The sequence below is a fragment of the Pyrus communis genome, chromosome 4, assembly GCF_041283825.1.
Source record: "Pyrus communis isolate YQ-2024b chromosome 4, ASM4128382v1, whole genome shotgun sequence".
Taxonomy (NCBI): domain Eukaryota; kingdom Viridiplantae; phylum Streptophyta; class Magnoliopsida; order Rosales; family Rosaceae; genus Pyrus; species Pyrus communis.
In genome coordinates this window covers 15,051,785-15,069,258 of record NC_142568.1, presented here as the reverse complement: position 1 = coordinate 15,069,258, position 17,474 = coordinate 15,051,785, and the positions used below count along the sequence as shown (strand labels likewise).

General features: G+C 36.9%; 1 protein-coding gene across 2 annotated transcripts; it reads right to left on the bottom strand.

The window, feature by feature from the left end:
- Positions 1–11,822: 11,822 nt before the first annotated feature.
- On the bottom strand, positions 11,823–15,458 carry LOC137723603 (LRR receptor-like serine/threonine-protein kinase EFR). Of its 2 annotated transcripts, XM_088692592.1 has the most exons (3): positions 13,302–15,458; positions 12,612–13,211; positions 11,823–12,522 (listed from the first exon to the last, which is right to left on the bottom strand). In XM_088692592.1, exons 1-3 carry the CDS (start codon positions 15,325–15,327, stop codon positions 12,143–12,145), a joined length of 3,006 nt encoding a protein of 1,001 aa, XP_088548718.1. In that variant the 5' UTR covers positions 15,328–15,458; the 3' UTR covers positions 11,823–12,142. The 2 variants fall into 2 exon arrangements, with proteins under 2 accessions (XP_088548718.1, XP_068318902.2); XM_068462801.2 differs by having other exon boundaries at positions 12,612–15,457.
- Positions 15,459–17,474: the final 2,016 nt, after the last annotated feature.

Below are 17,474 nucleotides of genomic sequence, written 5' to 3'. Positions count from 1 at the left end.
TATTGAATTGATCTACATGCTATTGATTCAATTTAATTTTTCTGTGTTGAACGTGATACAACGCATTAGAGATGCAATTCTGACTTTCTGAGAAGGATCTTCTACAAATTCAAAGGCTTTTGTAGTTTTCTGCCAATCAGGTACGCTTAAAATAAAGTAAGATATTTGAAACAATCATGAAGTATGAAAACATTCCCCATGATGCATAAACCCCTACATTTATATTTACCTTTCGATATATATATATATATATATATATATATAGACATTTCTTGCATTACGTAATTTTTGCTACGTGGAATTTGTGGGTCAAAGAATTGAATAAAATACAAGCATGATTTTTTTTTTTTTCGGGTTTTGAAAACCCTAAATATTAAAATCTGAAAATTGAAAAGAACAGTTGCCACAGATCAATGATGGTCGAAAGCCTTTGCTGGCAAGGAAACTAAAAAGTTCCTTTTGTGTCTAAAGGAAAAGGTGGCTTCAAAATTTGGCCCGCCCAACCTACCAGCAGGATGGGCTGCTTTTTTTTTTTCACAGACCAAGCCCAATTAGGCTTCCTTTCTGTTTTCGCCGGCACACTGAGCCCTTTCTTTCTCGACCCACTACCACTTGCAGCCATGATCCAAAGCCCAGCCTGCAGCCTAAAGCTGCAGGGCCTTATTTTGGACAACAGCCAGCAATCCTTTACTGGGCTGCCTTTTGTTCTCAAGCCAAAGCCATTTTTGGCTTGTTTTTTTTCAGCCTGCACCCATATTTTTGGTGCCCTACTCACGGCACCCAAGCCCAATGTTATTGGGCTATAGTTTTTTGAATCCAATGCTAATTTTTGGCATTTTAAATAAATTTAACCCGAACATTATTATTATTTTTTGCTTCTACAATCGACCCTGAATGGTTCTGATCTATTGAATTAATTGAAGGTGACATGCAGTCCATTAATCTGATAATTAATCCAAAATTATTGGCTTGAAGCCCACTTTTGGACATTAACGATTCAATATTTTATTTCTTTTCTTTGAACCGTTGACTCACTTTTGTAGTCCCGAAGCGCTCACACTTGAGTTCCCGAAGCAACTCAAATCTACTACATTTAAATCAACATATTGCATTTTGTGTTCTTGCAGGAACCTCTCTTTTATGAACTAAACGTTCATAAACTAAATTGAACCTGTCGTTTCAAATTTAGTGCCTTTGAAACTCGAAGTTTTCATAAAATAATACACCCATGAAAACCCGACGTTTTTTCATGAAAACCATGTCTTAGAACTTGAATATTCTAACCTTGATGCTGATGGATAATTCATTCCCATAGCACCAATCACAATCTTGTTCCCTTTAATTTAGTAGATTGTTGAACCATCACAAGTTTTATTTTTTGATTTGGATGTTTCTAATAAAAACCACTTCATGTAGGGATACAAGACGTGAATCTCCACTTGACTATCAAGAAGCAAAGAAACCATTGAAGCCAACAATGGTAAGGAAGAGCTGGATAAGCCTGCACCATGATCTTTATTCAAAGACTTGTGCCCGAAGCATTACAAACGGAAATACCACCCAAACGAGGATTCCATGACTCTTTGGCTCGCTTCTACGGACCATATAATCATGAAAAACATTGCCTGCAACACACCATGATTACGTCCATGAATGAGTACAATTTTGAAGTTTATAAATCAAATCGAATTTTGACTAAGAGAATACTTTTCTTGTTCTTCCATGTTTCTAACTTGCTCTTGAAGCAGCAATGTAGAAAGTGATTCTCGAATCTGATTACTACCACAAACATGAGAGAAAGGTATAGATCTATACCCAGTTTGATTGGAGCCTACCAAACCCAATTCGGGTCTGCCTCTCACAATCCAATTTCGAGTTTGTTTTTACAACATATGGTAGAATCAGGGTCTACCAAAGTGTAGCATCATGCCTGAAGCGTGATCCTCGGCACCTAAGACCTAAAACTTCAAGAATAAGGGATGATATTCTCGAACCTCAACCCTACAGAATCTATTTTCGTCTCGATAGAATAGATCATTGGTTATGCACCTGTTCGTGCCTCTACCAATGTTGTTGAGGAGTATCATTCTAGTCGTCAATATATGAGACTAATTTCGCTTCACCGAACACCGTTGAAAGAGCAGAATTTTGACATGGATGGCCTTGTTGGCCGAATCCCCTTAGTAAACCATTTACTTTGTGAACATTTTTTCATATTCTTGGATTCACATTTGGTGATTGTTTTACTTATGGATAATCTTATTGATATTGTTCTCGAATATGAGTTAATTGAATCATGTTTCTCAATACATGTGACCGATTCAATTAAACACGTGATTAGGTAAAAATGTGGGGAAGTTAGTTGTCTGGATGAATGCGATACTACGCACACTAGCTTTACACCTAAATCACATCTCTAACAACGACTTCAGGTCTATCCAACCTGATTAAGAGCATTGGCACGCTCCTCGTTGTAAGTATGGTACTGAATTACCATTTAAGAGACCTTAAATTCTCCCTGTCATTGAGTTTTTAAGGATATTCGAGAGAACAATGATCATTAATGAAACCACTGAAGAAAATAGAGTGAAATATCTTTGCACCACCTCCAAAAATGAGCATGAAGCTTTGATTTAGGGTCATTGGGTTGTCTTCTAACTAGAAACACACCACATGTGGTCGCCCTGGAACCAGGTGATTCGAGCAGTTTACTTGTTTTGGCACGACCTTTTGGGACACTTAGGTCAGACAATGATGCTACGACACATCTCCTTACCCAAAGTAAGGATCTTATGCCTACAAGCACACTTTGCCAAAACCCGCTCATTTTGGAATTTTGATTTCTAAATCATCCCTAGCAAAGATACGAAACGACTCTCTTTTCCCAATGGATTCAAGGGAATATATGTGGACTCATCCAACCAAAATGTGGACCATATATATACTTATGGTTTTGGTTGATGAATTAACAAACTGGTCACATGTTTGTCCATACACATTACTGCTAAACCTTCTGGCCAATTAAGGGTTCACCACCCTACTTATCCATTAAAGTCTAGGAGACTGGATAATGCCGAAGAGTTTATATCGACAGTTTTCGATAAAGTATTGCATGTATTTTAGGTTTATAATTGAACATCGAATTCCCACATTCACCCCAAATAGTTTAGCCTAGTAATCATAAAGCGCATTTAAATGAACGTCCAAATTTTGGTGAATGTACCAAGTTTTCGGTTTCTGCCTAGGGCTATGCAATCTTGTACGCAGCTATATTGGTCCGCTTTGAGGCCTATTGCCACCCAACCTATTTGACGTTATAGCTGGTTACTGGGTACGAACCTGACTTTTTTTGTATTTACTCATTTGGGTGTGCATTCCATGTGGTAGGTTGAGTTGTCGTAACGTACCAACATGGGTCCTCAAAGAAGGATGTAAGTCTTTGTTATTATGATTCTCCTTCACACTAACTATCTTAGAGCCTTTGCATGTGTTCTCTTTACCGCTTATTTGCGGGTTGTCACTTTAATGAGATTGTATTCCCGCCGTTAAGGTGAGATAAGAACGTCAATGTTCCTGTAGAACAGCGCGAATTTGCGTGGATGTTGCCCACTATGTCTCATCTCGATCCCCATATCGCACAAGTGTGATGAGCAAGTACGATAAATTCTAGCTTTTATAATGTTGCTCCAGACTCATTCCTCTGATTTAGCTAAAGTGACGAGATCATATACTAGTTGCAAACATGCTTGCAAGGATAAACGTACTTAATGGATGTCGAGTCAACATCCTTAGAGGGTGTGTCGCCCCTGTTGGATGGTTTGGACGTCCCCGTTGAACGGTTTGGTACATCAGCGGATAGCCAATCAATTTATCTTGGCCTGGAGCACGACAGATCATTCAGTTCGTAGGATTCACTTCCCTAGAAGATGACGACACGGCACAACAATGAATCCATACTTGATCGCTATCTAAAATCATTTCCATCTCATGAGGTTAATTCGGATTACTCCCGAGACTTGAAGTTTTTGGTCCAGTATACTAGTTTGGATGAGCTAAATGAAATTGAAATGAGATTACCATCGATGATGTTTTCACTGTTTTCCGTTGATTAAGTGACAACGTATAACTGATTGGACAATCGAAATTACAATCCAAGTCAAATTCCTTACCAAAGTGTGTTTTGGACCTGTCGTTCCTACACTGCCCAAGGTAACCCTATTGTGCTACAAGTGAGAGTTAAAGGAGAAAGTATTTAAGAAGCACCTGAGATAGTGATGGTGATCTTTCAAATGACAATGATACTTGTGCTGAACTAAAGCCCATGATATATGGCTGATGACTTATATTATGTATCTCGTTGTTGGTTTCAAACATGCACACGGTAAACCTGTTTTGTTACTAACTCAATGCCTTAGAATCTTGTTAGCATCTCAATATGTTTAGAGGTGTTAGGATGCTTATGTTAGCTTTTGGGATATACCCTTAGTACGTATTGGATGTAACCTAACTTATTGATCAATGAAATGTGATTAACAAAAGTATTGCCTCATATTTGTTATGAATTCTAATTCTACATGACGAAGCAGGGAATAAGTGGTAATTGGTTTGTCACGAATTATTCCTAATATGTATATGATTTTGACACATGTGGCACAAATTGTGCCACATGCCAAAGGAATATGTGACGCTTTCAATCTCTTATCCTTAGCCATAGCATTCTAGGATCAGATTGGGCGATGATAAATTCCTCACTTATACATTTGTTATGTGACGAACATATAGGTCACTGGCTTTTTTGTTTTATGATGCTTATTCCATCACAGTTAAAGTTATTAAGTGACGAAGTCAGCATCACAAATACTAAAAATATATGGCGAATGTAAAATTCGTCACAAAACTATAGGTGACACTGTATAGGTGATGAACATAGTGATGCTGGATTTTCGTCACATATAATCAAATGTGATGAATTTTCATGTTTATGTGACGAATGTCTGTCGCCACCTAAGCCATGTTTTCTTGTAGTGTTACTTTCCTTCTGGGTGGTTAATTATTCAAATCAAGGGAAAAGTTTTTTGAGATTCTTGATGAGCGCCTTTATATCGATGAGTATGGCAAGCTTTCTAGCCAGAGGGCTTCATTAGACATTTTTTAGGGAAAGAAAGATTTCCATAACATCTTCCCACATCTCGTCGATGGTGACAACGCCATCATAACCTTGATGGATATTGCTCTGAGAAGCAGCGAAGTCGATATGATTAATTGAGTTTTCTGACATGCTAGTTGGCAGAGCGATCTGATCGAGAGGAATATGAGTTCAGTTTCAATCAAAGAACCAATTGTTGAAACCAAAGTCGCACACCTCCGTGAGCAATGGTCAAGCGTAAATCCGAATAAACTTGAGCAACCTAAAAAACAGTAAACAATTGTGAGCAAGCCTAAGACCCAGGGGGTGTGCCAGCCAAAGGCTTTTCGACGGTCAAGTTAGTGAATGATTTTAGACTCAAGCAGTGGGCAAGAGAATTCAAGTGTTTAGATTGCGTTACTAGATATGAACCACTACGATCGGTCAAGTACGTGATAGAGCTTTAAAATTTTAGCAATATAATTAGTTGGAGACAAAATCAATGTTTTTTTTTTATTGGCAGGGAAACTTTTAATCAAACAATGCGATAGAGCTTTAAAATTTGTACGTAAAATTTGATATTGAGAAGATTCTATCATAAGAACATAACTTATTTACGAGTTACGATAAAAAAGGATTAAGGCTCGAACAAAAATAAGATCAAGAATCAAAACTATTCATATTAGATTTCCCTTTTAACATAATTGAATTTTCTTCTAAATCGTATAGACCTTGTTTTAAATGAACGGACGAGGAAAAAGGAATTGAATTTTATATTATAAAACAGAATGCAAGATATAAGGTTTGATATTTTTTTTTTTAAACAAAAAGGTAAAATTGTATAAGGTTGGGTTTTTCATAAAAAGAAAAAAGAAAAAAGGGTAATGTTATCGAATTTCGAACCCATCAATACTATATATATTGGAAATATTCCAGGATGGGACCAAACTATAAATGTATATATTGGTAGTCTTGGTAATATTATGTGGCTCCGCCACTGTTTACGTGTATTATTAGAGTCCTTAAGAAACAATGACTATGTCAACGGTCAGATGATGATTGTAATAAATATATATATTCACATGTTTTATATATGATCGTCAAATAATAATTGTATTAAATACATATAAGTATTATAGTCGATCCCAACATCATATTACTCCTAGTTCGTCGGATTTGGGAATGCTTGCGAAGGACGTGCTGCATTTTACTCCTGGTTTTATTGATTTTAAGTTTGATTTGGTCCCCATTTTTGTAATGGGGTTGCCCATTGTTTAGCTAAGTTTGCTTTGTCAATTAGCATTGAACTAGTTTAGATTGAAGAGCCTCCTACTCTTATCTAAGAGCTCCTCCTCTAAGACATATGTAACTCTCTTTGAGTTTGCTTCAATATAATCGTTTCACTTCAAAAAAAAAAAAAAAAAAATCCCAACATCATATTCTCCCAACATCATATTTTTTGGGCCTTTTTTTTTTTTTTAATTTCCTATAAATACCTAAACCACTCCTCACAAAATTTTCACCATTCCTACACCATTTCAATTCTCATATTTTCCTTCCTCTTTCAAAAATCTATCCTTCAATTTTTTTTAATAATTTTGAAATGGCCTCGTCTGCAGTGAAAGGTAGGGTTGGACCCGAAAAGAAGATGAAGCTCTTTGCAAGGCTTATAGATGGGTGTCGGAAGATAGTGTGAGGGGGAATTGTCAAACAAATGATAATGTTTGAACTCATGTGTCCAAAAAGTACTTAGAGTTCTATGAAGGCACCACTCCAGTGAATATTCGAAACCGCGAGAGTTGTTCCTCAAGATGGAAGAAACATCTTCAGCCAAGTTTGAACAAATGGCATCAAGCATTGTTAGCAGCTGCAAGTAGACATGAAAGCGGCGCTAATTACTACGACGAAGTAAGTGTTTTCATAATTTATTTTAAATATTTAATTGTATTACATTTAATTTCATAAATTAATTTCCTTTAATTTTTTTTCTAGGTACACCAAGCGGAGGAATTGTATATAGAGAGCAGCTCGAAACCCCTTCAGTTTCACAGTTGTTGGGAAATTTGTAAAGGGTGGGTTTAAATTGAAGATCCACCACTGAGAGCTCCTACGCTGGTGTTCGGAACTGTATCCTCAGCTGCAGAAATGGATGAAGATGGATCTCCAACCATTCAACAAACAAGGGTAGAAAATCCTTCGGGTGAAGGTTCCATACCTAAGGCTATGGGACGAAACAAGGTGCGAAGGTTGAAGGAAAAGGGTAAGGCAAATGATGATTGCGCCGCTCAACATGAAGTGGCGGCCTCATTGCGATTATTGGTGGAGCAAAATGCCCTTGAGGCGGAGGAAAGGAAGTGTAGGCATGAAGAACGGGCCAAACAAATACAAGAAGAGATGGATGATAAAAATATGGAAAGGAACACTTCGAATTACACTCCAATAAGTAAGACCTATTTTGATAGGAAAAAAAAAAGAAATTATGAGTCGATGGCAGTTGTTTACCTCTGACTATACTTCTACGATGGCGGATGATGAAGATGATGTTGATTATGGATATTAAATTTAAGTTGTTGTAGTTTTTAAATTTAAGTTAATGTTGTTTTCGAATTTAATTTGTAGTTTTTAAATTTAATTTGTCGTTTTTAAATTTTAGTTGTAGTTTTTAAATATAAGTTGTTGTTTTTAAATTTAAATAATAAATTATGTTTGGCCCTATGGCCCTAGGTTGGAGACCGTTTTTTTGTGACAGGGCTAAAATGAGCCATCTGGCCCTATGGCCCCCGGTTGGAGACGGAGGCAAATATGACCCTGTACTGTTCATTAAAATATTAATATCTTGAAGGATCTTGAAGGACCAGAGGGCTAAAACGAGCATTCTGGCTAACTATCGGTTGGAGATGGATGAACTAAAAGCAGCACTCTATGTATAGGGCAGGGGCAAAATCTATAATTTCGCTACAATTCCGGGGCATTTCTCTAATTCCACTTTCTCGAAACGACAATCACCGTCCTCTCCCCTTAGTCCTCTGTAGAGCAGAGAAAATGACGCGGCGCCACTGTGAATGTCCAAAAGCTCGAGAAAAAGCAAAAGAGAGCAAAAGTGTCGAAGCTCGGTTTTCTCCTCGCCGTAATCACGTCAAACCTCGCCGTACGTAGGGCCGTGCCGCAGAACCGCGGCCTCTCTATGCTTCTCGGCGAACCAGGGAGACGGTTCTCAACAAAAGCCGAAAACCCGCCTCAGAACTCCCCGCCGTCTGATCAGCCGCAGGATGCTTCACCGATCGAACCTTTTCTCCAAACCCCAACCACAGGTATTATAAACTGACCTATCGCCTGCCGTGGGCATGGCTGTGATTTCGTTTCCATTTTGGGTATTTAAATTCAATGATGAAATGTGTCACAATGGCAATGTGTTGCATATGATATTTTTAAGGTTTGGTGTATGGGAAGCTGCTTGGAATCTCGAGGTATACGCTGAAGACCGATGTGATGAATACGCTGGAGGGCTGTAATTTGAGCCTGGAGGATGTCAAAGTTGATTAAAATCGGGCCTTCACGCCGATGGGAATGTAAATTGCGTATTCTCTATTTTGTTTATTTGCCAGTAGATTGATAATTTGTTATGCCATGCAATAGATAAATTTGTTTAGGTGCTCCAAAAATGTTTGGTTGATGATTTGGGTATGCATTTTGGTTGTTAGGGTCATGCAATTCCAGTGATTGCAAACTTTTGATAATGCAGCTAGGGTGATTTCCAGGAAGGGCCGCCTGTATAAATTGGAGAGGTTAATGATGTCATGGATGCTTGATAGGATATAATTGTTGCGCACGTATTTTGTGTCGTAGTGTGCTGATGGTAGGTTTGTGAATGACTGGCTAACCGATCGCAGTGGGACAATCTTACTCCCCATGATGCAAAAACTGTAAGTCAAGGTTTTCTATTGCATGCTTATTATTATTTTTAATGAAATGTTTGATCAAATTGGTCGTGTTTGGAGTTACTCTTCAATCAACAAAATCGCTTGCTATGTAGAATGGACTAAGTAGTAAGAGAAGATTGATGAATATTTGGCTTTCGAGGCTGAACCTAATGAATTTAAATTCTTCTGTAAGGCAATATATGCCATAGGCAGTTTGACACTCTAAACAGTTGAAGTAGGTTTTTTATCTGGATAACACATAAATATTACCTGGGTAGAGTTGCTTCTTCTTGAAAACGGAATCACTGGAACTACCATGTGGCAACGTAGTGAATTTTTGTTTTAGTAAGTTTGCATGCACCTTCACAAGAAAGTTGGTAACTAAGGCTGCCATATGTATTGATTCTATTGACCGAAGAGAAACAGGCTCCATCTGTTCATATCATCATATGTAGACTAAGTCTTCGTAATTTGGAGTTATTGTTTCCCCTATGTCAAGTATATGCCATAATTATTAATGTAATCATGTACACTTTATCGTACAATTAATTTGCTATCACCTGATGAAAATCTTTCTGAAAGCACTGGAAATGGACATTTGCTATTATCAGGTTTTATTGCAAGAAATCCCTCAAACTGCGGCTCCATAAGATGTAGAACGGTTTTTGTCTGGTTGTGAATATGATTCATCTTCCCTCCAGATAATTTTCAGGTAAGCTGAATGGCTTGCAAATGAAACATGCTTATATATATAGGGGGCGGATCTGTGGCACCATATTTTTTACACAAGATTTGACACAAATCTTAGACCATTAGATTTGTCCACATTTAATGGTTGAGATGTAATCTAATTAGTCCAATTAATTTCTTTTATTTAAATAGTTTTGCATTAGGTTTTTTAAAAATTAATTAATTATTCTACCCTGCTCTCTTTCTTCTTTTCTGAACTTGACTACTATCTTTCTTTTGTTTCTATCTTTCCGTCATCTGCATATTTTTCGCTCACTCTTTCTTCTCATTGCACTAACCATAAGGGCATGAACCCAACTTCAGTAGCAAAACATATATAATTGAATTATTTGAATTTTAAAAGAATGAATACTTCGTTCACAATGTCTATTTTCTGAAGGTTAGGTAATGAACCTAAAACTTGGCATCATATTATTTGAATTTACATTTTAGTTGAATTTTAAATTTTCTAAAATCTCAAGGGGTTAATGTGGCCATATATTTTACATTGAGTTAGGGTTCTGCAGTCAAATAATTAATATCGTGGGATGCATGAGGCTTATAGGCTGCAACAATTTCAATTATTTCTTTAATAAATGGATGATTCCTGGACGCATTAATCTGTTGCTAGTTAGCTACATTGTGCAACATTTTATATGGACTGCGATTCCGTATGTTTTCAAAACATTTCAAGGGAGATAAGGAATCGGGTGTGAAAATTTAGCTGGTGCAGAAAGATTCGATCACCAAGATGGAGAAGAAATTTAAAAACAAAACCAAAAAAATTAGAAAATAAGATAGCATGCCCATGGGAGGATCAATGGAGAAGAAAGAGGGGAAATATCTGTACATAGGATGAATGATGAAGAGGGAGAAGAAAGAGTCAATGGAGAAACGAGAAATTAATGAAAAACAATTAATGAGATAGGAAGGAGAATATAAAAATCTTATTAGGTTTTTAGAATTTTATTCCCAATTCATAATTATTTGAATAAATAAAATTAATTGGAGTAATTAGATTGTATCTAAACCATTAAAAATGTGTACATCTAATGGTCTAAGACTTGTGTCAAAACTTGTGTGTTTTTTGTGGTGCCACGGATCCACTCCATATACATACAAGTATACTTGATTTTTATATCGAAATACTTTTAGCCTACTTGATTTTTATTTTATTTTTTGAAACTATGTTGCAGGTCTTTCCGTCTCAAACCGAGGCAATGAATGCATTCCTTGCGAAGAACAAAGGCTTCTGTCAGAATGGTCAAATTTTGATACGCGTTCTCCAGTAATCCTGGTTTGTTGGTTCCCTTTGTCAGAAGAATTGCTATGAGACATGATGAAATGAGAATAGGATTATGTAGTATCATGTCGTTATGCGGCACTTTAGGGATTTGCATGGTATACGATATATCTTTTTATGAGGCCGTGTTTTTATTTACTTGATTCAACTCAGGAGTAGAAATGTGTTCATTCCTCGTGCAGGAATGGGTATTCCATTCTTTCGTTTAATCCCAAGTCCTTTTGCTAATAATTACAAGCATACATAATTTTAATTTCTTAACGTTACAAGTCCTATATTGCTAATAATTACAAGCATGCATAATTTTAATTTCTTAATGTTACGATGTGTAGAAGAATATTTGCAATCAGATCTATATTACAAATATATCTGTGAAATGATATGCTACTTTAAGATTTTGACTCAAACATCAAAAAGGGAAACCTTTTAACATCAACCATCTTCGGTTCATGAAGGCGAAAACATTTGTTTGTCTACCTATATTAGCATGCGGATTAGTAACGTGACTGATCGAGGGTCAAATGGAAACGAATAACAGTACAGAGTTGTTTGTTACCTGTGAGACATTCATATGACATGGTGGGAGAAGTGCAGCAGTGAACTGGAATAAAGATAATGGAGTCATAGACTGCCATTGAAAATTAACCGTTAGCAATAAGATTGAGATTTGAGACTAATAAGATCAATTAAGCTAAAAAAACTACCAATTGATTAAGTTACATTCTTTCCTTAACAAACAAGTACGGGAAGAAACAGGATTCAAACATCCTTTCCTTATTCTACTATATAAAATGTTGAGTTCAACCTTACATAATCTCACACAAATTTGATACGTATAATATCCTTATTCAAATGATTTCTTGCACACAGACGATACGAGGCTAATTATTTAACAAACTTGACCTCACATTTATCAATTCCGTTATCCTAGACCACAAGGTTCAAGTGTGGTCTCCCACCATTCGATCTTATGTCCTCCACCGTTGGATGAAGATCAAACGGTGAGTGATCATAATTTTCTTGGACCACGAGGTCTAGGAGAATGGAACTCTCACATTTATATTTCTAGCCTCTACCTCTTAAATTGAGATATGAATATCTAATTGTCTTTAATTTGTTCACAACAGCACCCATAAGCATTCGCTCTGACGGTGATGTGGCAGAGCATGAGAGTCCAATTTGCATCACTGAAACTGAGCATTCCACCAACCTTCTTGCTTGAATTGGGCTTCCATCAACATCTGCATCGTCACATTCAACGAGCAGCAATGGGTCAACTATGTCCATGGCATGGTCAGGCATCGCCATGGCAGTGAACTGGTGAATGCTCAAACCATCTTTGAACATGTCATCTGTAGGTCGTCTTCCTGTGAACATTTCTAGCAATAGTATTCCAAAACTATAAACATCTCCAAGGATGGAAACTTGGCCTCCCATGCCATACTCTGCCATTCAATACATATGTTAGAACTTAATTTGGCTTGGTGATAAGTTATTAGGAAGAAAAGGCATTGAAAGTGATAGAAACTCATACCTGGAGGAATGTAGCCTATTGAACCCTTTAACCCGGTTGATATGGTTTGACTTTGAGCGGGATCATTAGACGCCTCCAAGAGGAACCTTGCTAAACCAAAGTCACCAACATGAGCTACCATATCTTCGTCTAGAAGAACATTATTTGGCTTCATATCACAATGAACAATTGAAGTTTCACAATGGTGGTGCAGATAATCCAATGCAGAAGCAACATCGATTACAATATTGAGTCTTTGGACAAGGCTCAATCTCTTACTCTGAGTGTGCTCGTCATTTCTCGGATGTAGCCACATTTCTAGGCTTCCATTTACCATGTACTCAAAAACTAGACTTTTGAAATCTTGACCTTGGTTGTCAATGCTTGAGCATGCAGTTATGATCTTCAGAAGATTACGATGCCTTACGCTTCTCAAAGCTTTGCATTCATCCATAAAACTCTGGGATGCTCCTTGTTGTTGAAGGTTTAACACCTTAACTGCAACTAGAGTTCCATCACCGGGGACTACTCCTTTGTAAACAGAACCAAAACTTCCAGAACCAATCAAATTTTCCGTAGAGAACCCGTCGGTTGATTGAACAAGTTCTGAGTAAGAGACACCTGCTTTCCAATCCTTATAAGAACGTGATCTTACATATATACTCCTTGGCCTCTTAAGCATTGAACGAGTAACAATAAAGCATGACATACCAATTATGATGGCAAGTGCGCAAGCTACAGAGATGACTACTTTTCGAGCAAGCAGTCCTCGAGATGAGTGAGGCTTTATGTTGGGGCATGCATGTAAATGTAATTTCGAGCTACCACCACATAGATTAGCATTTCCAAGAATTGAGAGACCAGTTGCATTTGAAAAGATCCCTTCTTCAGGCATTTTACCCTCAAAATTATTATATGAAAGGTTGAGATGCCTAAGAAATCTAAACTTGCTTAGAAACTCAGGAATCTGCCCGGATAAGTTATTGCTTGAAAGATCAATTTCTTCCAGGCTTCTTAAACTTTTAAAAGATTGAGGAATTATTCCTTGAAACTCATTACCTTCCAATTGCAAGCGCACCAACATAATACAACTGCCAAGGCTTGTGGGAATTTCAGCTGATAAATTGTTTCTTGATAAATCTAGCTCTACTAGATGTACCAAAAGACCAACTTCAGATGGCAATGGACCTGTCAACTGATTGTCAGACATTGTCAAAGAAATTGAAAGGGATGAAAGCCCAAAAATCTCTTTAGGTATGGTGCCTGTTAGATTGTTGACGGAAAGGTTAAGCAGTAGAAGATGGTGGCAGTCTCCTAGACTTGGTGGTATATTTCCCAGAAATCTATTCTCTTCTAGGAAGAGTTTTGTCAATGAAGTCATGTTACCCAGGGATGACGGGATTGGCCCAGAAAAAGTGTTGCCGTCCAAATATAGTTCATTCAATTTCTGAAGCCTCCCGATTTCTTCAGGGACACTACCACTGAAATAGTTATTCCCCATTCTAACAAGGGCCAAGTTTACTAGATTTCCAATACCCAAAGGGATGCTTCCATGTATCGAATTTGTCCCCAGGTAAAGATTTCTTAGTGTGGTTGAAAGGTTGGACATGGATACAGGCAATTCTCCTCCAAATTGATTTTCAGAAAGACCCAACACCTCCAGACTAGTACAATTAGCCAAGAATTTGAGAAAATTCAGGTCGTTAGCTTTCCCACTTCCCAATCTATTGCGATTAAGGTTTAGTATAACTAAGCTTCGCAAGGTTCCAAGATTTTCACCTGGGATTGTGCCAGTAAGACCATTTTTAGCCAAGTCAATAAGTTGTAGTCTAGAAGCATTTGACAATGATACAGGAATATTTCCTGTGAATTTGTTGTCGCCACAGGCAAATTCTTGGAGATTAGGAAGAGTAAGGCCGAGATTTGTTGGTAGCTCTCCATGCAATTGGTTTGAAGCAACACCAAACAAGTATATGGAAGAAATATTATAGATTGAAGCAGGGATTATACCAGAGAGATTGTTTACTTCAAGTCCGAATGCTTGCAATCTTGTTAGCCGCCCAAGCGCATTGGGTATGCTTCCTTGAAAATTGTTTGCGGCAAAATCTAACCAACGCAGAGAAGAAAAGTTTCCTATCCAACTCGGGATGGTTCCAGTCAGACTGTTGTTATAAAGCACCAGATGCTTTAATTTCGACAATGAACTGAGTTGTTTTGGAATTGAGCCAATAAGTTCATTGTAACGAAACTCAAGCGTCTTTAGTTGTGTACACTGGGATAAATTGGTTGGAATTTTCCCACTGAAGGAATTGTGAGACAAGTTGAGAACGTGTAGGCTTTGCAGACGACCAATTTCCTGAGGAATTTCACCACGAAAGCTGTTGCTTCCTAGGTTGATTCTAGTAAGATAGGAAAGATTTCCTATAGAAGGAGGTAAAGAGCCTGCCAATTTTTGATGTTGCAGGTTCAAAATCAAGACTCTTTTGGTGGAATGGTTGCATGTAACGCCCGCCCAACTGCAGAAATGGATGGAATCATTCCATGCGCTCATGACACGGAGAGCATCTTGAGTGATGTGTTTCTTGAAGTCGAGCAGCGCCAGGCGATCAGTTTCATTTCCAAGACTAGTGCTGGAGAGTGCTGCAGATCCCAGACGTGTGGTCATGCATAAAAGAATGAAGCCATGAAAGAGTTTAAACAAAATCAGCCTGCCATGAGTTCGACGTGAATGCTCCATCCCTACCAAAATACAGACCGCAAATAAGAAACTCTCTGTTTTTCTCTCTCTTTTGGCTGTGAAATTAGTAGCCAATTTTCGCTTACAGGAATGCGTATGAAGCACGAAGACATTATATGTCTTATCACGTGGAACCTAATCTTGATTGAAAAGTAGACCACAGCTCCCACCGTGTTGAGCAAGGAATAGGAAGACCATATTAGTCTGCGGATCCCGATAGGTCTTTGTCCTCACAGTCAAGTTCATCGTGATTGCAGGCCCTACCACTGTGTAATCAACCAATTATTCTTCATTGAACAAATTAAGGAAGAGGAAACAGAGAATGTTGGAAAAAACAAAGTTTAACATGGGTTTTATTCTTATTCTTTCTTAATTGTAAGTACAAATACAAAATTAAGTTCATTTGATCTTTTGATCTTACTTCAATACGAAACGAGTAAATAACTATACATGTCAATGATAGACAGTGAATTTACTAAAGCGGTGCGTTAAAGTGATTGATAGACTTAACTAAGATTTACGTATTTAAATGACTCGAATGATTTTCTAATTGATGAAGACTGAAGTAAGACTTACGTGTTCATTTAGCCTCAGTTTTGTCCTTGTTAAAATGACCCAAAAGAAAAAAGCACAGGGAAAAGTAGAACTCCAAGCAGTATGAGAAAGCTAGTAAATGTGAGGACCACACTAATAGTGAGCTCCCATCGAGCAAAAGACTTGGAGAAACAAATTCGGGAACTTTTGGTGGGAAGGACGCACAAGTTGCATATGCACCTTTTAGTACGCTATCGTGGCATTTATTGTTAATAATATAGTCTTATGTGCAAGTATCTTTCTATTTTACATTGTATTATATTGGCCAGGCATGTTGGCATCGGCTTTACTCCATCACTTGTAAGTTCTTTCTCTAAGGATTGTTTTTATAAAAAATAAAAAATAAATAAATTAAAAAAAAAATACTTATGCTTATAAAAGTTTCTACTAAAAGTATATTCATTAGAAACACATAAATTCAAGTGCTAAGAAAAACATTGGTAAGATGCACAAAAAAAATTAAAAATAAAAAAAATAAAAAAAAATACTTATGCTTATAAAAGTTTCTACTAAAAATACATTCATTAGAAACACATAAATTCAAGTGCTAATAAAAACATTGGTAAGATGCACAAAAAAAAAAAAAAAAAAATACTTATGCTTATAAAAGTTTCTACTAAAAGTATATTCATTAGAAACACATAAATTCAAGTGCTAAGAAAAACATTGGTAAGATGCACCTACCGAGTGTATTTTCGAAAAATGTTTTGTGATACCATCTCATTTTTAAGTTTTTATGTTAAACATAGTTTAAAACGCTCCTTACTGTAAAAAAATGTTGAAAGGTCTTTCAAAAACAGTTCCAAACATGTCGTATCCAACTCTTGATCGCACCATGTCCTCATTCAATTCATACACTAACAACAACATGTTACAGTTTAGAGTGTGATTTTTATGTCGAAATCCACAATTTTTCTGCTAATTTTGGAAAAACAATTAAACAAATGCATTTATTAGTTCAAACTATATATTGGCCATCTTTTCAAAGATCAATTAATCAGTAACGCATGCATGTTTAGGAATTAAGACATTGTTCACAGAGGCAGATCCATACTGGTCAATTGCAATATTGAGTCTTTGGACAAGGCTCAATCTCTTTCTCTGAGTGTTCTCATCATTTCTCGGATATAGCCAAATATCTAGGCTTCCATTTACCATGTTCTTCTGAATTGTAATTGCAGATACAAAATTATGGTCATTTGACCTTTTGACCTTCCTTTAATATGAAACAAGTAAATAACTATACCTATCGGTGACAAACAATAAAATTACTAAAACGGTGCGTTAAAGTGATTGATAGACTTACCTTAGATTTACATGTTTGAAGGGTTCAATTTAGATTTACATGTTTGAAGGATTCAAATGTTTTTTTTTTTCAATTGATTAAGACTAAAGTAAAGTTTACGTGTTCATTGAGCCTCAGTTTTGTCCTTGTTCAAATGACCCGAAAGAAAAAAGTACAAGAAAAAGTAGAACTCCAAGCAGTACGAGATAGCTAGCTAGTCAATGTAAGGACCACACAAATAGTGAGCTCCCATCAAGCAAAAGACTTA

What these genes read in the sequence shown, in the direction of transcription:
- LOC137723603 (XM_068462801.2), bottom strand. Translation starts at nt 15,327, where the DNA reads ATGGAGCATTCACGTCGAACTCATGGCAGGCTGATTTTGTTTAAACTC. An exon ending in AATAGGCTACATTCCTCCAG is followed by an intron (nt 12,523 to 12,611) that starts GTATGAGTTTCT and finishes ATTGAATGGCAG; the next exon opens with AGTATGGCATGGGAGGCCAA.